General features: G+C 44.4%; 3 protein-coding genes across 3 annotated transcripts; 1 reads left to right on the top strand and 2 right to left on the bottom strand.

The window, feature by feature from the left end:
• Positions 1 to 1,827: 1,827 nt before the first annotated feature.
• LOC108935784 (hemoglobin subunit alpha-like) lies at positions 1,828 to 2,704 on the bottom strand. The gene is made up of 3 exons (XM_018754646.2): positions 2,559 to 2,704; positions 2,114 to 2,321; positions 1,828 to 2,019 (listed from the first exon to the last, which is right to left on the bottom strand). The coding sequence occupies exons 1-3, from the start codon at positions 2,651 to 2,653 to the stop codon at positions 1,891 to 1,893; spliced, it is 432 nt and encodes a 143-aa protein (XP_018610162.2). The 5' UTR covers positions 2,654 to 2,704; the 3' UTR covers positions 1,828 to 1,890.
• A 1,041-nt stretch (positions 2,705 to 3,745) lies between these two features.
• On the top strand, positions 3,746 to 4,745 carry LOC108935782 (hemoglobin subunit beta-like). Its single transcript, XM_018754644.2, has 3 exons — positions 3,746 to 3,903; positions 4,139 to 4,361; positions 4,494 to 4,745. The coding sequence occupies exons 1-3, from the start codon at positions 3,812 to 3,814 to the stop codon at positions 4,623 to 4,625; spliced, it is 447 nt and encodes a 148-aa protein (XP_018610160.2). The 5' UTR covers positions 3,746 to 3,811; the 3' UTR covers positions 4,626 to 4,745.
• Positions 4,746 to 14,669: 9,924 nt separating this feature from the next.
• On the bottom strand, positions 14,670 to 15,574 carry LOC108935728 (hemoglobin subunit alpha-like). The gene is made up of 3 exons (XM_029253957.1): positions 15,429 to 15,574; positions 14,983 to 15,190; positions 14,670 to 14,888 (listed from the first exon to the last, which is right to left on the bottom strand). The coding sequence occupies exons 1-3, from the start codon at positions 15,521 to 15,523 to the stop codon at positions 14,760 to 14,762; spliced, it is 432 nt and encodes a 143-aa protein (XP_029109790.1). The 5' UTR covers positions 15,524 to 15,574; the 3' UTR covers positions 14,670 to 14,759.
• Positions 15,575 to 15,873: the final 299 nt, after the last annotated feature.

The following is a 15,873-nucleotide window of genomic DNA, read 5'->3' as shown; positions in this document are numbered from 1 at the left end:
GTGAAGGTAGGTGTCCACTTTATCCACTGAGCACATGAACTGGCCACTGCACTTGTCTCTAAGCAGTTTGTTGGTGAAGACAAAGGGGTTGGATATGAAGGATGCCCATTTCTTGGTTGTTTCTCTTCCACATCTCTTGTGTCACTCTGCCCAGTGGAATATCATAAGTTTTCTCCATAAGATGTTAAGTAGCTCCACCAGTAGTTGAGTTGGTGTATCCTGGTGGCTCTGCGGTTCATGGATTATATGGATTTTGTTTCAGGTTTTTCACATCCAAACCTTTCGGAGGCGTATCTGACAATTGTGGCTTCCATAGAGTGGAGTTGACTGTCCATGTCCCCCTTGACTGTGGCTTGAATGATTTTGCTTACATCTTCATAAAACTGCTGCCACTCTCTGTGGCTGGAAGCTGGAGGCCACTTGATCCATAGCTGCTTCTAAACTACTCTGCAGGGGATGGGAGTTTGAGGTGCGTGGAGTGACTGGGCTTTGTGAGGTGATTCCTGGCTGGGCTTCTCCGGCATCTCACTGTCAAACTGGGGAGAATCCAAAGCCGTGATCCAGGAAACAAAGACAAAGGTCAGGAAACCAGGGAGACATAGGAGGGAGAGCAAGGGGACAAGGAAACAGGGATACAGGAGAAAGCGCAGGAGCATGCAGGCGTGGAGGTTGCGGTTTGCAGTCCTTTTATACCCCATCGCCCTGATCCGCAGCAAGCGCGTCTGTTTGGTGTGATGGCATGGGCATGACACTATGAACATGGACATGTGTCACGTCCCACGGGGTCACTGCCCCTCCTGGTCAGAGGCGGCGCCACTCAGTGCCGCTAGTTAATGCTCAGGTATCGCCTCGCAGTCTCGTAGGACACGGAGGTATAAAAGGAGCCAGCGGAGCAGAACTACTTGCGGATTCTTAATCAGCAGTTCTATTGTGCTCTCTTGGCGATTCGTAGTCTCTTGTTCCCTCAGTCTGTTTCCTAGGTGTTCATGTTCCAGTCCTGAGTGCCCGCCCCCTCAGTTCCTCCCTCTTGTTCTCCAGTCCTGGTCCATCGTTCCAGTCCGGTATTTCGTCACGTCTCGGGGTTGTGGTCATACTCACAGAGTAGCGTTTCACTGTTCACCATAGTTCAAACATCGTGTGTGTTTCCTGGTCTCGTGTTTCCTGTTTCACTTCCACCGAGTGTCTTACAATACGCACAGTGCACTTTTAATATCACACTGCATGTGAGGTCATTTTATATTTCGTCTGTGTTTGGACGTAATAGCAACGCGCGTCCGTGTCGGACTCCCGTCCGGACGCTACAACATGTTTGTTATCTTTTGCTGTACTGTCTCTAACCGAATGTCACTCTGAATCTGTGCTGTTCATGAAAACAACAAAAAATCTCAAATAAAGAAAAGACACTTTTTTTTATATGATTGCTTTGAGGAGTACAATATATACCTTATTAAAAGATTAAGAAAACTATTTTTTATTTCATAATGTTTGGGTTTGTTAGCAGGGGGAGCACGGCAGTGCAACACAGCAGGTCTGGCTGGTGCCCGCTGTGTGGCAGGTCTGGGGTTGAAGTCCTGCTTAGGGTGCTGTGCAATGGACTGGAGTCCTGTCCTGGGTGTGACCCCTCCCTCTTTGGCCTTGCAAACTGTGTTGCCGGGTGGGCTCTGGCTCGCTGCAACCCCATTCGGGGACATGCGGTTCTTAACGATGGATGGATAGTTTTGTTAGCATACAACCTTGTCTTGCAAATTATGTACTTTCATAGCGGTTTTTATGCAAAACAGGACACTGTCATAGATCTTCAAGAAGTTTTATTTAATCATGTATGTCCTTTAAAATAGCATTTTTTTGGCTGTAATGACACAGGTCATGTGTTTCTCCATCACACATCACTTAGCGGTATTTGTCAGACAGAGCAAAGGCCAAGTTCTGGAAGAACTTCTCAACAGACACCTGAACCTCAGGAGTGTAGTCACCAGGGAAGTACAAGGCAATGGCTACCATGATGCAATGGAACAGGAACTGGAAGTAAGGGAAAACAAAAACGTTTCAGTCTTTTTTTATGGATTGGATGGTATGAGGTAATCATTCAAGATTTTTTTGGCCTTTTCCTTACCTTGAAGTTGGCAGGGTCAACCCTCAATTTGGAAGCATGTAGCTCGCTGAGACTGGCCAAGCCACCGCAAAGGTCATCCATCTTACCCACAGCATCGGTGACAGCTCCCATGATGGTTTGCCCGTGCTTCCTCACCTGAGCAGAGCTGGGGCTCAAATCAGCCCAGTGGGAAAAGTAGGTCTTGGTCTGGGGGTACACTATCAGCATTCTGACAGCGGTAAGAAAGATTAGTTTTAAAAGTGCAGAATTTACACAAAACCACAATACATAATGCATCAAGTAATTACTACCAGTTTTCCAATGTTGCTCAACTGGTCCTTTGCAATCAGGACTGGGATTTAAGACTGATTCAGTGCCAGTTAAGAACAATAAAATCTGTAACAGACATTTTATACACATACATTGTCATTAAATTCTCCAAGATTTTCATTTTAAGTAACTTCACCTGCCCAGAGCTTCAGCGCCCAATTCATCGGTCTTCCCGGCAATTTTGCCCCAGAAAGTCTTCACGGTGGACTTGTCCTTGGCAGTGAGACTCATGGCTGCAGCTTCTTCGACTTTTCCACCCGTATCAGGATGTGTCTTGAGAATTTAAGGTCTTGGTGAAGTGGTTGGTGGAGAGCCGTCTTTTATACTGATCAAGCACAGGCACACCCTGATATCAAGTCAGGACCCCGCCTAATATTTTTTCAAGATTAGGTGGACCATCGCCAGTTTTTTTTTTACATTTATCTGCTTTTACTTGTTAAAATATGTTTTCCAAAATTAACATTTCAGATGAAGTACATTTATGTTTTCATTTATTCATTTGTCAGAAGCCTCTCTCCCGAGCCACTAAAACTTACTAATTTATAATAATTCCACCAGTGCATGATATACTGCCGGTAAACAATCAACTTTTAATATCAAAAATTTTCAAAATTCCCAAAATTTCATATATCCCTACATGAAAGTTATATACAATAATATATATTTTGTAAAAATTATAAAAAATATTCGTTGTGTCACACATGCACACACAGGACTTTATAAATGTGCTTTTTATACTTGAAAACAGCAGAGACCTCAAAATTCACGCTAATGCACACATAGTTGAATTTAGTGGAGTTTTTAAGTGCTAGCAATGAATGCGTAGCAGGATGTTACCTATCATGTTTATTCCATGAATTTTGACTTAATATTATAACTACTTTTGATACGAATTACTCACAAAACAGCAAACAGTTTGGGATACATATCATGCATTAACAAATCGTTTTGTGTAATTCCGCAATGTGTCGATGGATTCAGAGCAATTGTGACTTAAATTTTACATTAATAATAATAGGAAGCGTTTATTTAAATAGATTAATTGGAATAATCATAATGCGAGAGAAGATATGGAAAGTAAGCAACTAAAACAAAAAAATTGTACGTAGACTCTTGGTATTTAGTTGAACTATAAAATTCTGATGAAAATTTAGTTATGTTTTTCATTATCTTAAGCAAACTGATCAGGTGTTTTTTTTTTTTTTTGGCAGAAGTCCGATCTCCGGCCCCACATAATCTTTCGCCGAACCGACAATCAGCCAATCACCGGCGGCGCGTGCAGTGGGGCGGGGAAATCGAAAATCAATATAAAGTTCGTCCGCGGTCGCGTTAGTACAGGATTCAGTTTGAAGAGTTTTGTAGAGAAACCGAAGAAACCCAAAAGTCAACATGGTCGAGTGGACTGCTGCTGAACGGCACGCCATTGTGGGCCTCTGGGGGAAGATGAACGTCGATGAGCTCGGACCACTGGCTATTCAAAGGTACTGTTAGTGCTATTCCATGAATGCCAAGAATGCGTAGGACGTCTTTTTCTTGACACTGAGTTGTCGGTGGATTTATTGAATCGTCGGCGCGCAGATAGTGAAACGGCGTCTGACATATTAAGTCTCACATGTTGTTTTAATCATCATGCTGCCATAATGAAAATCTGGATATTATTAGTACATCAAAAATGTTGTAGCCTGCATCAATTTATAATAATTTCTCTGTTGCCAGGCTTCTGATCGTTTACCCCTGGACCCAGAGGTACTTCACTTCTTTCGGCAACGTTTCCACTCCCGCTGCCATCAGGGGCAATGCCAAGGTGGGTCACCACGGAAAGGTCGTGATGGGCGGACTGGACAGGGCCATCAAGAACATGGACAACATCAAGGGTGTCTACAAGGATCTGAGTGTGATGCACTCCGAGAAGCTGCATGTCGACCCCGATAACTTCAGGGTAGGTGCAGCCCAAACGTGTGGAAATTATCTCCGTAGACGTAGTGCAATGAAATGAGCTGGGTGCATCACTCCAGTACACTGGAATAATGGCAAGGTTTTTTTAAATTTTCTTTCACCCTTTTTCCCTCAGCTTCTGTCTGACTGCATCACTGTGGTCGTTGCTGAGAAATTCGGTCCCTCAGTGTTCACTCCCGAAGTCCAGGAGGCCTGGCAGAAGTTCCTCAATGTGGTGGCCTCTGCTCTGAGCAGACAGTACCACTAGGAGCACTTCTGAAATTGGAAATGCAGAGAACAGCTTCATCCAATCATATTCCTCAACAATGAAGTACATTGTCATATTCTAAAATAGTATGGCTGTGATCTTCAATAAAATAAAGAATAAGATTCAGAAATATTTGTGTGTCTTTTTAAAAATTTTGGAAAAAAAACATCTAGCATAGTTTCATGCTTATTACTCAGGCTTTCTGTAGAAATATAAAACACTAATTTAAGTGATGTGCTACTGACAGTGTGGTGGTGCAGTGGATTGGACTAGGTCCTACTCTCCGGTGGGTCTGGGGTTTGAGTCCCCCTTGGGGTGCCTTGCGACGGACTGGTGTCCTGTGCTGGGTGTGTTCTCTCCCCCTTCTGCCCTGTGTTGCTGGCTCCTGCGACCCTGTATGGGACAAGCGGTTCTGATGATGATGCCTACTTGCAGTAGGAATGTACATACCTGTCCAGCTTTTGTCTGATAACAGAAACCATCAAAATGCTGGACACTGTCTGCCAGAATGGACCAGTGCTCTTGTCCCATCAATAAAGACTACAACAACTCACAGTGTCCATAATTCACATGCTGTAAACTCTAAGTAGAGTGACCAATTGCTCAATGACCACATTACCTAGATCCAGTAGCCTATTCAAATGTCCTCTCCCAGAAGCAAGCCCCACAACAAATATCCGGTAAGACTTTTTAAATTGCCAGATGGCAGAAAACCGCAAAACAAATGCGAAACTCAATCCCTGCTCCAAGCATGGTGCACAGAAGTGCCACAGAAGTTTTCTGGCAGAAGACATTTAACCCAACAAGAAAGAACACCAAATTTGTACAGGATTATGTTTTTCCTGTGGTACTTCTGAGCATCTCCAGGTGTCCTGTCCTGCAAAACCATCCCGCAGGCCTGATGCAACTGATCTTGTGGTGAAGGGTGCAATCAATTGTGCCTTCCAGTTTTACTGGATAAATTATCTTGGCCAGGAAAAATAATAGAGGTCAAAGCCTTTATTGACTCTTGGACAGCTGGGAGCTTTATACATGTTTCTATTGTGAGAACATGGGGAGTAATCCTTTTACCCTGTAAACAGTTTAACTCCACAGATGGATAAGCTTCATAAATGGAGGACTGATCAGTGTCAGGACAAGAGAAATGTGTACAGAGCTTCCTCTCCTACAAGTAAGGGAATATCACACTGAAATTATAAAAGAAAATTTTGAATTGAATTGAATTGAATTAAATTGAATATATATTGGGGGGTGAGGTGGCACAATGAGTTGGACTGGGTTGGACTGGGTCCTGCTCTCCCCTGGGTCTGGGGTTCAAGTCCTGCTTGGTGTGCCATGCAATGGACTGGCATCCTGTCCTGGGTGTTTCCCCTCCAGCCTTATGCCCTGTGTTGCCGGGTTAGGCTCTGGCTCCCCGCAGCCCTCTATGGGACAAGCGGTTCAGATGGTGTGTGTGTGAATTTACATCACATTTATTCATTTAGCAGACCCTTTTCATCGTTCGACGTTCATTGTTCAAGTAGGTGCATAAAAACACAGGATAGACAAATCATGATATTCTCCTACCAAATTTTTTTTTTAAAAATATTATATTGAATTGAATTGAATTGAAGTGAAATGAATTTCTCCGGGGGGCACGGTGGCACAATGGGTTTGGCTGGCGCCTGTTGTGTGGTGGGTCTGGTGTTTAAGTCCTGTTTGGGGTGCCTTGTGGCAGACTGGCATCCTGTGCAGGGAGTGTCCTCTCCCTCTTCAGCCTTGTGCTCTGTGTTGCCAAGTTAGGCTTCAGTTCGCCACGACCCGCTCAGGACAAGCGGTTATAGACATTGTGTGTGCGTATGAATTTCTTCAGTTTTATGCAATTAAGTCTTCAGACCCCATTATCTTAGGGTTTCCATTGTTGGCTTCCCATGATCCTGTATTTTTATGGAGTACAGATGAGTTAGTTTTGTGGAACCCTCAGAGTGAAGACAGGTGTCTTTCCACGTCCTGCCAGGCTACCTCCAATGAGAGCCCAAATGCAGGCTTGCCTTGCCAGATTCCCAAGGAATATCAGGATTTTGCTGAGGTTTTTAGTGAGGAGCAAACATCAGGGCTTCCTCCACATCATACATGAGACTTTGTAATTGATTTCCTTCCTGGTACTAGCCCCCACGAGGAAGGGTATATCCCCTGTCCATACCTGAACAGGAAGTGATGGAGGCATACATATCTGAAGTACTGCAATCAAGTTGTCTACAGCAATCCAGCTGTGCAATCATCAGACTGTCATCAGAGACATAGAGGCCCCTGTTGCTACAGCAACCTGGTTTATTCTCACATATCAAGCCTTCTATCATATTTCATCCTCTCCATGGAACTCTGAAACTGCCAGTCTGCTGTCAGGAAGGCTGATTTCATCCCAGCCTATGCCTTTCACCTTGCACTGGACCTCCTAGCCCTGGAAACCTGGATTACCCTGGATAACAGAGCCACACTTGCAGCCCTCTCCACAAACTACTCATTTTCCCACACGTCTCATCCCTGTGGCAGAGGAAGAGGCACAGTCCTGCTCACCTCACCCATCCATTCATCGATTTTCTTGCCCACTTGTCCTTCTAGGGTAGCGATGGCAACAGGAAGAGCACAGAGGTCCAGCTGCCCCGTCACCCGCAACTGCCTCCAGCTCAGGCTAACTGGGAGATACAATCAATCCAGTGGGTCCTGGGCCGACCTCTGGGCCTTGTCCGAATTGGCTGTGCCTGGTATACCTGCAAAGGGAGGTGCCCAGGGGGCGTCCTTATCAGATGCCCGAACCACCTCAACTGGCTCCTCTCAATGTGGAGGAGTAGCGGCTCTATTCTGAGTTCCTCCCGGATTTCCGAACTCCTTACCCTGTCACAGAGAGTGAGTCCAAACAGCCTGCGGAGAAAACTCATTTCAGGCGCCTGTATCCACAATCTTATTCTTTCAGTCATTACCCAGAGTTCATGACCATAGGTGAGGGTAGGGATGTAGATCAGCTGGTAAATAGAGAGCTTTGCCTTATGGCTCAGCTCCCCCTTCACCACTACAGTCCAGTACAGCGACCGCATTACTGCTGCCACTGCTGCCAGTCTCCAGCTGATCTGACGTTCCCTTCTTCTCTCACTAGTGAACAAGACCCCAAGATACTTAAACTGGGGCAAATTCTCTCACCTTACCTGGAGGGGACATACCATCCTTTTCCACGAGAGAACCATGGACTCAGATTTGGAGGTGTTGATCCTCATAGAAACCGCTTCACAGTCGGCTGCAAACCGTTCCAGTGTGTGTTGGAGGCAACCATGTGACAGTGCCAAAAGGACAACACACATGCACTGTCTGAAGCCACTTGTCCCAAGTGGGGTCACGGTGAACCGAAGCCTAACCTGGCAACACAGGGTGCAAGGCCGGAGAGGGAGGGGACACACTCAGGACGGGATGCCAGTTTGTTATAAGGCACCCCAACTGGGACTCGAACCCCAGACCCACTGGAGAGCAGGACCCAGTGAAACCTGCTGCTCCACCGTGCCCCCAAAAGGGCAACATCATTCGCAAAAAGCAAACATCACCTTCCGATTCCCACGTAGAATGCCCTCCTGACCTCATCTGTGGCCTGATATCCTGTCCATGAAAACCACAAACAGTAGTGGGGACAAGGCACAACCTTGGCGGAGTCCAACACCCATACTGAACAGGCTTGACTTAATGCCGAGTATGTGTACACAGCTCTCGCTCCATGTGTAAAGAGAACGAATGGCCTGCAGTAGTGGCCCTGGCACTCCATGCTCCCTAAGCACCTCCCACAGAATTTCTCAAGGAACACGGTCATCGGCCTTCTCAAGTCTAGAAAACACATGCAGACTGGATTACCGAACTTCCATGCCCCCTCAGTTATCTCTGAGAGGGTAAAAGCTGGTCCGTTGTTCCACGGCCAGGACTGAATCTGCATTGTTCCTCTTCAATCCAAGATTCAACTATCGGCCAGAGCCTCCTTTCCAGCACCCTGGCATAGACTTTTCCAGGGAGGCTGAGAAGTGTGATACCCTGATAGTTAGCACACACTCTCCGGTCCCCTTTCTTAAAGATAGGGACCACCACCCCAGTTTGCCAATCCAAGGGCACTGTCCCTGAGGTCCATGCAACATTGCAGAGGTGTATCAGCCATGACAGCCCTACAACATCCAGGGCCTTAAGCAGTTCCGGGTGAATCTCATCTACCCCCGGTGCTTTGCTACTGTGGAGCTTTCCAACTACCTCAGTGACTTCTACCAGGGAAATGGATTCTGATATCCCAGAAGCCTCTCGCCCTGACTCCTGTAAGGGAGGTGTATCTCTCGGGTTTAAGAGTTCCTCAAAGTGCTCCTTCCACCTCCCAACAATGTCCTTATTAGAGCTCAGAGTATCTCCACTTTTGCTGAACACAGCTTGAGCGAAGCTCCTCCAACCCCTCCTGAGCCATTGGATGGTTCTCCAGAACTGCTTTGAGGCCGACCCATAGCCATTTTTCATGGCCTCTCCAAACTCCTCCCATGCTCTGGATTTTGCTTCTTCAATCGCAGCTGCTGCCGCCTTTATGGCCTGCCAGTACTTGTCTGCTGAGTCAGGAGTCCCCAGAGCCAACCAGGCCCTAAAGGCCTCCTTCTTCAGCTTGATGGCTTCCCTCACCACCAGTGTCCACCAGCGGGTTCTTGGGTTGCCGCCATGATTGGCACCAACAAGCTTTTAACCACAGCTATGCCTGGCTGCTTCCACAATGGAGGTTTTGAACAGGGTCCATTCAGACTCCATGTCCACTACTTCCTTCAGGACATGGGAGAAGCTCTCCCGGAGGTGTGAGCTAAAATCATTCCGGACAGGTTCCTCTGACAGACATTCCTCGCATACCCTCACTACACGCTTGGGTCTACCGGGTCTGTCTATCGTTTTTTTCCCCACCATCTGATCCAACTCACCACCAGATGATGATCGGTTGACAGCTCAGCACCTCTCTTTACTAGAGTGTCCAGAACAAGTCGCTTCAAGTCAGATGAAACAACTACAAAGTCAATCATTGACCTTTAGCCCAAGAAGCTCTGGTACCAAGTACACTTATGAGCATCCTTGTGTTCAAACAGGGTGTTTATTATGGATAAACCATGACTAGCACAGAAGCCCAATAACATTTCTCCGTTCCTGGTTCAGATCGGGCAAGCCATTCTTCCCAATCACCCCCCTCCAGATTTACCAGTCGTTGCCAACGTGAGCGTTGAAGTTCCCCAGCAGGACTATGGAGTCTGTAGGTGGGGCCCTGTCCAGAACCCCACCCACCCTCTCCAAGAAGGTTGAATACTCTGAACTGCTGTTTGGTGCATAAGCATACACAACAGTCAAAGTTTTCCTCTCTGTGACCTTAAATCACGTTGAGGTAACCCTCTTGTCCACGGGGATAAAGTGCTACTGTATCAGATGCTTTTCTCCTAAGCAACATACATCACACAGAGAATACAATTTGTGCATTACCTTAGAAGAAAGAGACATAGCTGCAGATGTGTGACTCTTCAGTACAGTCAGTTTGTTTCCTTCACCATATGCACCGATGTTCATCACAAGTATCAGTATAAGTGATTGTTCAAGTGCATGATAAATGTATAAATGTATATATTTAGTAATTTTGTGATCAGAAGTTGTTGAATATTGGAGAAACCTTTATGCAGCTATTCATGTGATGTACACTGGTTCAGATGGTGGAATGTGAGAAATAAACTGTACTTTAGAACCACGTATCTACATCCAGATCTTTACCTCTGTTGATGTAATACAGCTGTATTTTTCTGAAATGTGCATTGCTTTGAAAAAAGCATTTGTTAAATGAATAAATGTAAATGTAAATAAACTTTGTCATATATAAATATAAAACAATAGTATATTAAATTATAAAACTATGTAAACATCTATGAAATTATAATTTACTATAAAATTATATTTTATATATTATTATGGTATTTTGAACATGGTGGTATTTTAATGGTATTTTTAAATTATGGCTTGGTCATGCTATCTGATAACATAACGGATTGGCCGTATAAAAGGGTGTTGTAGGTCTGAGTGCATAGATAAAAATATTTTTCTAACTCAGGAGTTTGGAAAGTTTCCAGACACGTACGAAAGGATAAGCCTAAAACTGGCCCCTGGCATTTGTTGCAAACTTGAAATTATTGTTTAATTATTATTACTTTAAATAATGTGGAAGAAGAGGAAGAAACAAGGTAGCTCTGGTAAATACTGTTTTTCTAATCTGCCTGTCTTTAATCTAAGAACAAAGAACTACTCATTTTATTTGGGTGGATGGATTTAGTGGTAGTTGCCAGCTGGGGTCTGTTGGTTTGAGAACCTGTCTGCCTCAAGGGTCCTGACAGTTATGCTGTGTGGAGCCTTGTGCTCCTAGGAGGGATTATCCTTACCAAAGTGAAAAGAGTGAGGGACAGGATACTAAAGGGGCCACAAAACAGAAAGTTCTCAGTGTTAGTATCTTGTCCTTTGAGTACCTCATCTGAATTTGTATTACAGTGGCCCATCCCTGCAGTCAGGTCTGGGGCTGGTGTTTTCTGGGGAGGCTCTTGTGTCAGGGTGACTAACACAACATGGCCAGGTTGATTCTGAAAACCTCCCAAAAATTTGGGTGTGAGGGTTGGGTGCAATGTCTGTCAGGACACAGGCAAAGGTGGAACAGATCTAGTCACTGCTTACGTTTCAATAAGGGAGTGAATCACAGTCTTTTCATAGTAAATCAGTCCTGGAAGCTGGAGTTCCCAGCTCTGCACTTACAAATGCAATATACAGTACTTGCCTCATGCCAGTTATCAGATTACTGTCCTTGGTTCCTCTAAGGTCAGACCACCAGCAGATATGAACACAGAGACCAGGATGCAAATGTGAATGGATGTGAATATCCATTCGTATGCCGATGACACACAGCTGTATGTATCGTTCAAACCTGATGATCCATCACATGTGGTGTCTTTAGCTAATTGTTTTACCAGTATAAAATTATGGATGAGTAAAAATTTTTTATCTCTAAATGCCAGTAAAACAGAGGTACCTGTGGTGGGTGTTGATGCCAAAACTCTCGACATAATCACGTCAATCTTTACATCGAATGGTATTAGCTTCAAGCATACAGATTGTGTCAAGGATTTGGGTGTCCTGCTGGATGGAAAGCTGTCATTTGTATCTCATGTAAATGCTTTGACTAAGTCATGCTTCCTTCAGTTAAGAAACTTAGCTAAATTGCGGCAATTCCTATAGACTGGATCCTGAGAAACTGGTTCATGCTTTTGTTTCAAGCAGGCTAGACTACTGTAATGCTTTATTGTCGAGTTGTCCATTCCAGACTGTATCCAGGCTACAGTTGGTACAAAATGCTGCTGCGAGAATTGTCACTAGAACTAGGAAGTGTGACCATATATCACCTGTACTTAAATCATTGCATTGGCTCCCAGTCGCATTTAGAGTTGATTATAAACCTCTATTTTTGACCTAGAAGGCAGTACATGGCATTGCTTCGGCTTACCTTTGTGAGATTATTGACTCTTATATCCCAGGATGATATCTTCGTTCATTAGATGCAGGTTACCTTAAAGTACCTGTAATCAACAAGACCTCAGTAGGAGGTCGCGCCTTTAGTAATAGAGCACCTAAACTGTGGAATAGTCTACCAGTTACTGTCAGAAATGCCCCATCCATTTCTGTTTTTAAATCCCGACTAAAAACTTACATGTTCACTCAGACATTTCATCTCAAAATGTAATTCCATTTGCCTTGGTTGTTTTTTACCACCATTATATAAATGCATAATAAATTAACTTAAGTAACACAGTACTAACTCTGTTCTTTCTTGTTGTTGAGCATTGCCTCATTACAAAAGACCTGAGGAGGCTGGCCGGTGGTGACAGACGAATCCCATGGTGACTGAGGATGATGACCAACTGCCATGATGAACGAGATATTCCATGCTGAGCTGGAGATCCAAGATACCATTTAGCAACAATATCATTATTATTTGTTAAACTGGCTTCATCATCATTGGCATCCATCAGTCTAGAAAGACCATGGAATTGCGCCTTGGTTTTGTCCACTTCACAGTGGTTTGCATCGCCGGCCATGACTGTGAAGGCCCAAACGAGAATGACAATCCTTGCCGCAGTTGCAACAGATGTGCTGGGTGCTGTTCATATGTTCCACTTGAAGCCTGACCTTCCTGCGTCTTCGCCTCTCCTCAGCCTGCAGTCGCAGCTTTTTGTTCGCCACGTCCCAGACCTTGATGAAGTTCCTGCCTCCAGCTGCAACGATCAGTTGCCAGCTCCTCCCAGCCGTTCACATTAATGTCAAGCTCTCTCAACTGGCTTACAACTGTTACTTAATCTAGAATGCCCAGGAGGGGTAGGCAACAACTGGCCCGTGGACCCCCAGAGGTTTTTTCTCCCTCAACTTTCACTTGGGCATTTTTGTTCTTTCCCTGGTGGCCAGTGGGCATACTTATCACTCTATAAAAGTACGTTATTATGGTAGCCATTAGTCAACTGTCTTCTTTGTTTGTATCTGTTTTTCTTGCGTTATGTCTGTGTTAAAGCGCTCTGTGTCACTGTGTGAGAAGAGCGCTCTATAAAAATAAATTAAATTGAATTGAATTGAAATTGGGGGTGCGGTGGCGCAGTAGGTTGGACCACAGTCCTGTTCTCCAGTGGGTCTGGGGTTCGAGTCCTGCTTGGGGTGCCTTGCGACAGACTGGCGTCCCGTCCTGGGTGTGTCCCCTCCCTCTCCGGCCTTACACCCTGTGTTCCCGGGTTAGGCTCTGGTTCCCCGCGACCCTGTATGGGACAAGCAGTTCTGAAAATGTGTGTGTGTGTGAATTGAAATTGAAACTGGCTCCTTTGTTAGCAATTTTGCCAGGGTAGTGGATAATGTAGTGGTTATAGTTGTGACAGAGTTGTTTAAAAGGGGGTCTAATGTGTGTTCCATTTGGAGTAAGGTGATGGCAGCAGTATTACATTTGCTCAACATAAAACTTTTGGTTAACAATGCATTCATGGAAATTCTTTGACTTAAGCATTATTTTACTCATTTGACAGTACATACACAAGTATGTACAGTAGTACAGAGGAAAACTGCAGTTGTCATAAATACATTTATGAAGAATGAATAAAACACACACACACACACTTTCTGAACTGCTTGTCCCATACGGGGTCGCGGGGAACCGGAGCCTACCCGGCAACACAGGGCGTAGGGCTGGAGGGAGAGGGGACATACCCAGGACGGGACGCCAGTCCGTCGCAAGGCACCCCAAGCAGGACTTGAACCCCAGACCCACCGAAGAGCAGGACTTGGTCCAATCCGCCCCCTCCATGAATAAAACATTTAATCCAAATTTATATCACCAACTTTTCTGTTTACGAGTGTGTGTAACATGGATGAAAAACTACAGAAAACTTTGAATGAATTCATGAAAAATCAGTAAAGCATTTTCTGATTCCAACCTGTAGACTAGCGTCTACAGAAAAGATACGTTATGCATTGGTGGTTTAGTGGTAGAACTCTGGCCGGGTTCTTTCTAGAAATATGTGGATGACTGAAGTGTTTAAATTTCTCACACTTGAAATGTTTATGTTTGATTTTCATGACAATTCTGATACATTCTGGAACATCTGGAAACCCTTCTGGAAGTTACTACAAAGTGCTGCATGATTGTATCTGTGACATATTGCAAGCTTTTTAAGTTGATCTTGGACTCTATGAATGTGGACATATTTGCAGTTTCTTGCTGTACTGTCTCTCCCTGAATGTCACAATGAGTCTGTGCTGTTTGTGAAAGCAACAAATCTCAAATAAAGAAAAGACACTTTTTTATATGACTGCTTGGGGAGTACATAATATACCTTAAACGATTTTGAAAACCATTTTTTATTTCACAATGTTTGGTTTTGTTAGCATGCATCCTTGTCTTGCAAATTATGTACTTTCATAGCGGTTTTTATGCAAAACAGGACACTGTCATAGATCTTCAGGAAGTTTTATTTAATCATGTATGTCCTTTAAAACAGCATTTTTTTGGCTGTAATGACACAGGTCATGTGTTTCTCCATCACACATCACTTAGCGGTATTTGTCAGACAGAGCAAAGGCCAAGTTCTGGAAGAACTTCTCAACAGACACCTGAACCTCAGGAGTGTAGTCACCAGGGAAGTACAAGGCAATGGCTACCATGATGCAGTGGAACAGGAACTGGAAGTAAGGGAAAACAAAAACGTTTCAGTCTTTTTTTATGGATTGGATGGTATGAGGTAATCATTCAAGATTTTTTTGGCCTTTTCCTTACCTTGAAGTTGGCAGGGTCAACCCTCAGTTTGGAAGCATGTAGCTCGCTGAGACTGGCCAAGCCACCGCAAAGGTCATCCATCTTACCCACAGCATCGGTGACAGCTCCCATGATGGTTTTCCCGTGCTTCCTCACCTGAGCAGAGCTGGGGCTCAAATCAGCCCAGTGGGAAAAGTAGGTCTTGGTCTGGGGGTACACTATCAGCATTCTGACAGCGGTAAGAAAGATTAGTTTTAAAAGTGCAGAATTTACACAAAACCACAATACATAATGCATCAGGTAATTACTACCAGTTTTCCAATGTTGCTCAACTGGTCCTTTGCAATCAGGACTGGGATTTAAGACTGATTCAGTGCCAGTTAAGGAATAATAAAATCTGTAACAGACATTTTATACACATACATTGTCATTAAATTCTCCAAGATTTTCATTTTAAGTAACTTCACCTGCCCAGAGCTTCAGCGCCCAATTCATCGGTCTTCCCGGCAATTTTGCCCCAGAAAGTCTTCACGGTGGACTTGTCCTTGGCAGTGAGACTCATGGCTGCAGCTTCTTCGACTTTTCCACCCGTATCAGGATGTGTCTTGAGAATTTAAGGTCTTGGTGAAGTGGTTGGTGGAGAGCTGTCTTTTATACTGATCAAGCATAGGCACACCCTGATATCAAGTCAGGACCCCGCCTAATATTTTTTCAAGATTAGGTGGACCATTGCCAGTTTTTTTTTTACATTTATCTGCTTTTACTTGTTAAAATATGTTTTCCAAAATTAACATTTCAGATGAAGTACATTTATGTTTTCATTTATTCATTTTTCGGGAGCTTTTTTTCCACAGCAGTATGGAACTTACTGATTTAACATAATAGCACTTGTGCATATGTATTTCATATATA

The sequence above is a fragment of the Scleropages formosus genome, chromosome 8 (assembly GCF_900964775.1).
Source record: "Scleropages formosus chromosome 8, fSclFor1.1, whole genome shotgun sequence".
Classification (NCBI taxonomy): domain Eukaryota; kingdom Metazoa; phylum Chordata; class Actinopteri; order Osteoglossiformes; family Osteoglossidae; genus Scleropages; species Scleropages formosus.
Note: the sequence above shows the minus strand (reverse complement) of the source record. Positions and strands in the feature narration are given on the sequence as shown.

Excerpts from the sequence above, each read along its gene's own strand:
- LOC108935784 (XM_018754646.2), bottom strand. The coding sequence starts at position 2,653 with ATGAGTCTCACTGCCAAGGACAAGTCCACCGTGAAGACTTTCTGGGGC. Across the intron at positions 2,322-2,558 it reads GGCGCTGAAGCTCTGGGCAG|AATGCTGATAGTGTACCCCC; the intron begins GTGAAGTTACTT and ends TACCGCTGTCAG. Across the intron at positions 2,020-2,113 it reads TTGACCCTGCCAACTTCAAG|TTCCTGTTCCATTGCATCAT; the intron begins GTAAGGAAAAGG and ends CCTTACTTCCAG.
- LOC108935782 (XM_018754644.2), top strand. The coding sequence starts at position 3,812 with ATGGTCGAGTGGACTGCTGCTGAACGGCACGCCATTGTGGGCCTCTGG. Across the intron at positions 3,904-4,138 it reads GGACCACTGGCTATTCAAAG|GCTTCTGATCGTTTACCCCT; the intron begins GTACTGTTAGTG and ends CTCTGTTGCCAG. Across the intron at positions 4,362-4,493 it reads TCGACCCCGATAACTTCAGG|CTTCTGTCTGACTGCATCAC; the intron begins GTAGGTGCAGCC and ends TTTTTCCCTCAG.
- LOC108935728 (XM_029253957.1), bottom strand. The coding sequence starts at position 15,523 with ATGAGTCTCACTGCCAAGGACAAGTCCACCGTGAAGACTTTCTGGGGC. Across the intron at positions 15,191-15,428 it reads GGCGCTGAAGCTCTGGGCAG|AATGCTGATAGTGTACCCCC; the intron begins GTGAAGTTACTT and ends TACCGCTGTCAG. Across the intron at positions 14,889-14,982 it reads TTGACCCTGCCAACTTCAAG|TTCCTGTTCCACTGCATCAT; the intron begins GTAAGGAAAAGG and ends CCTTACTTCCAG.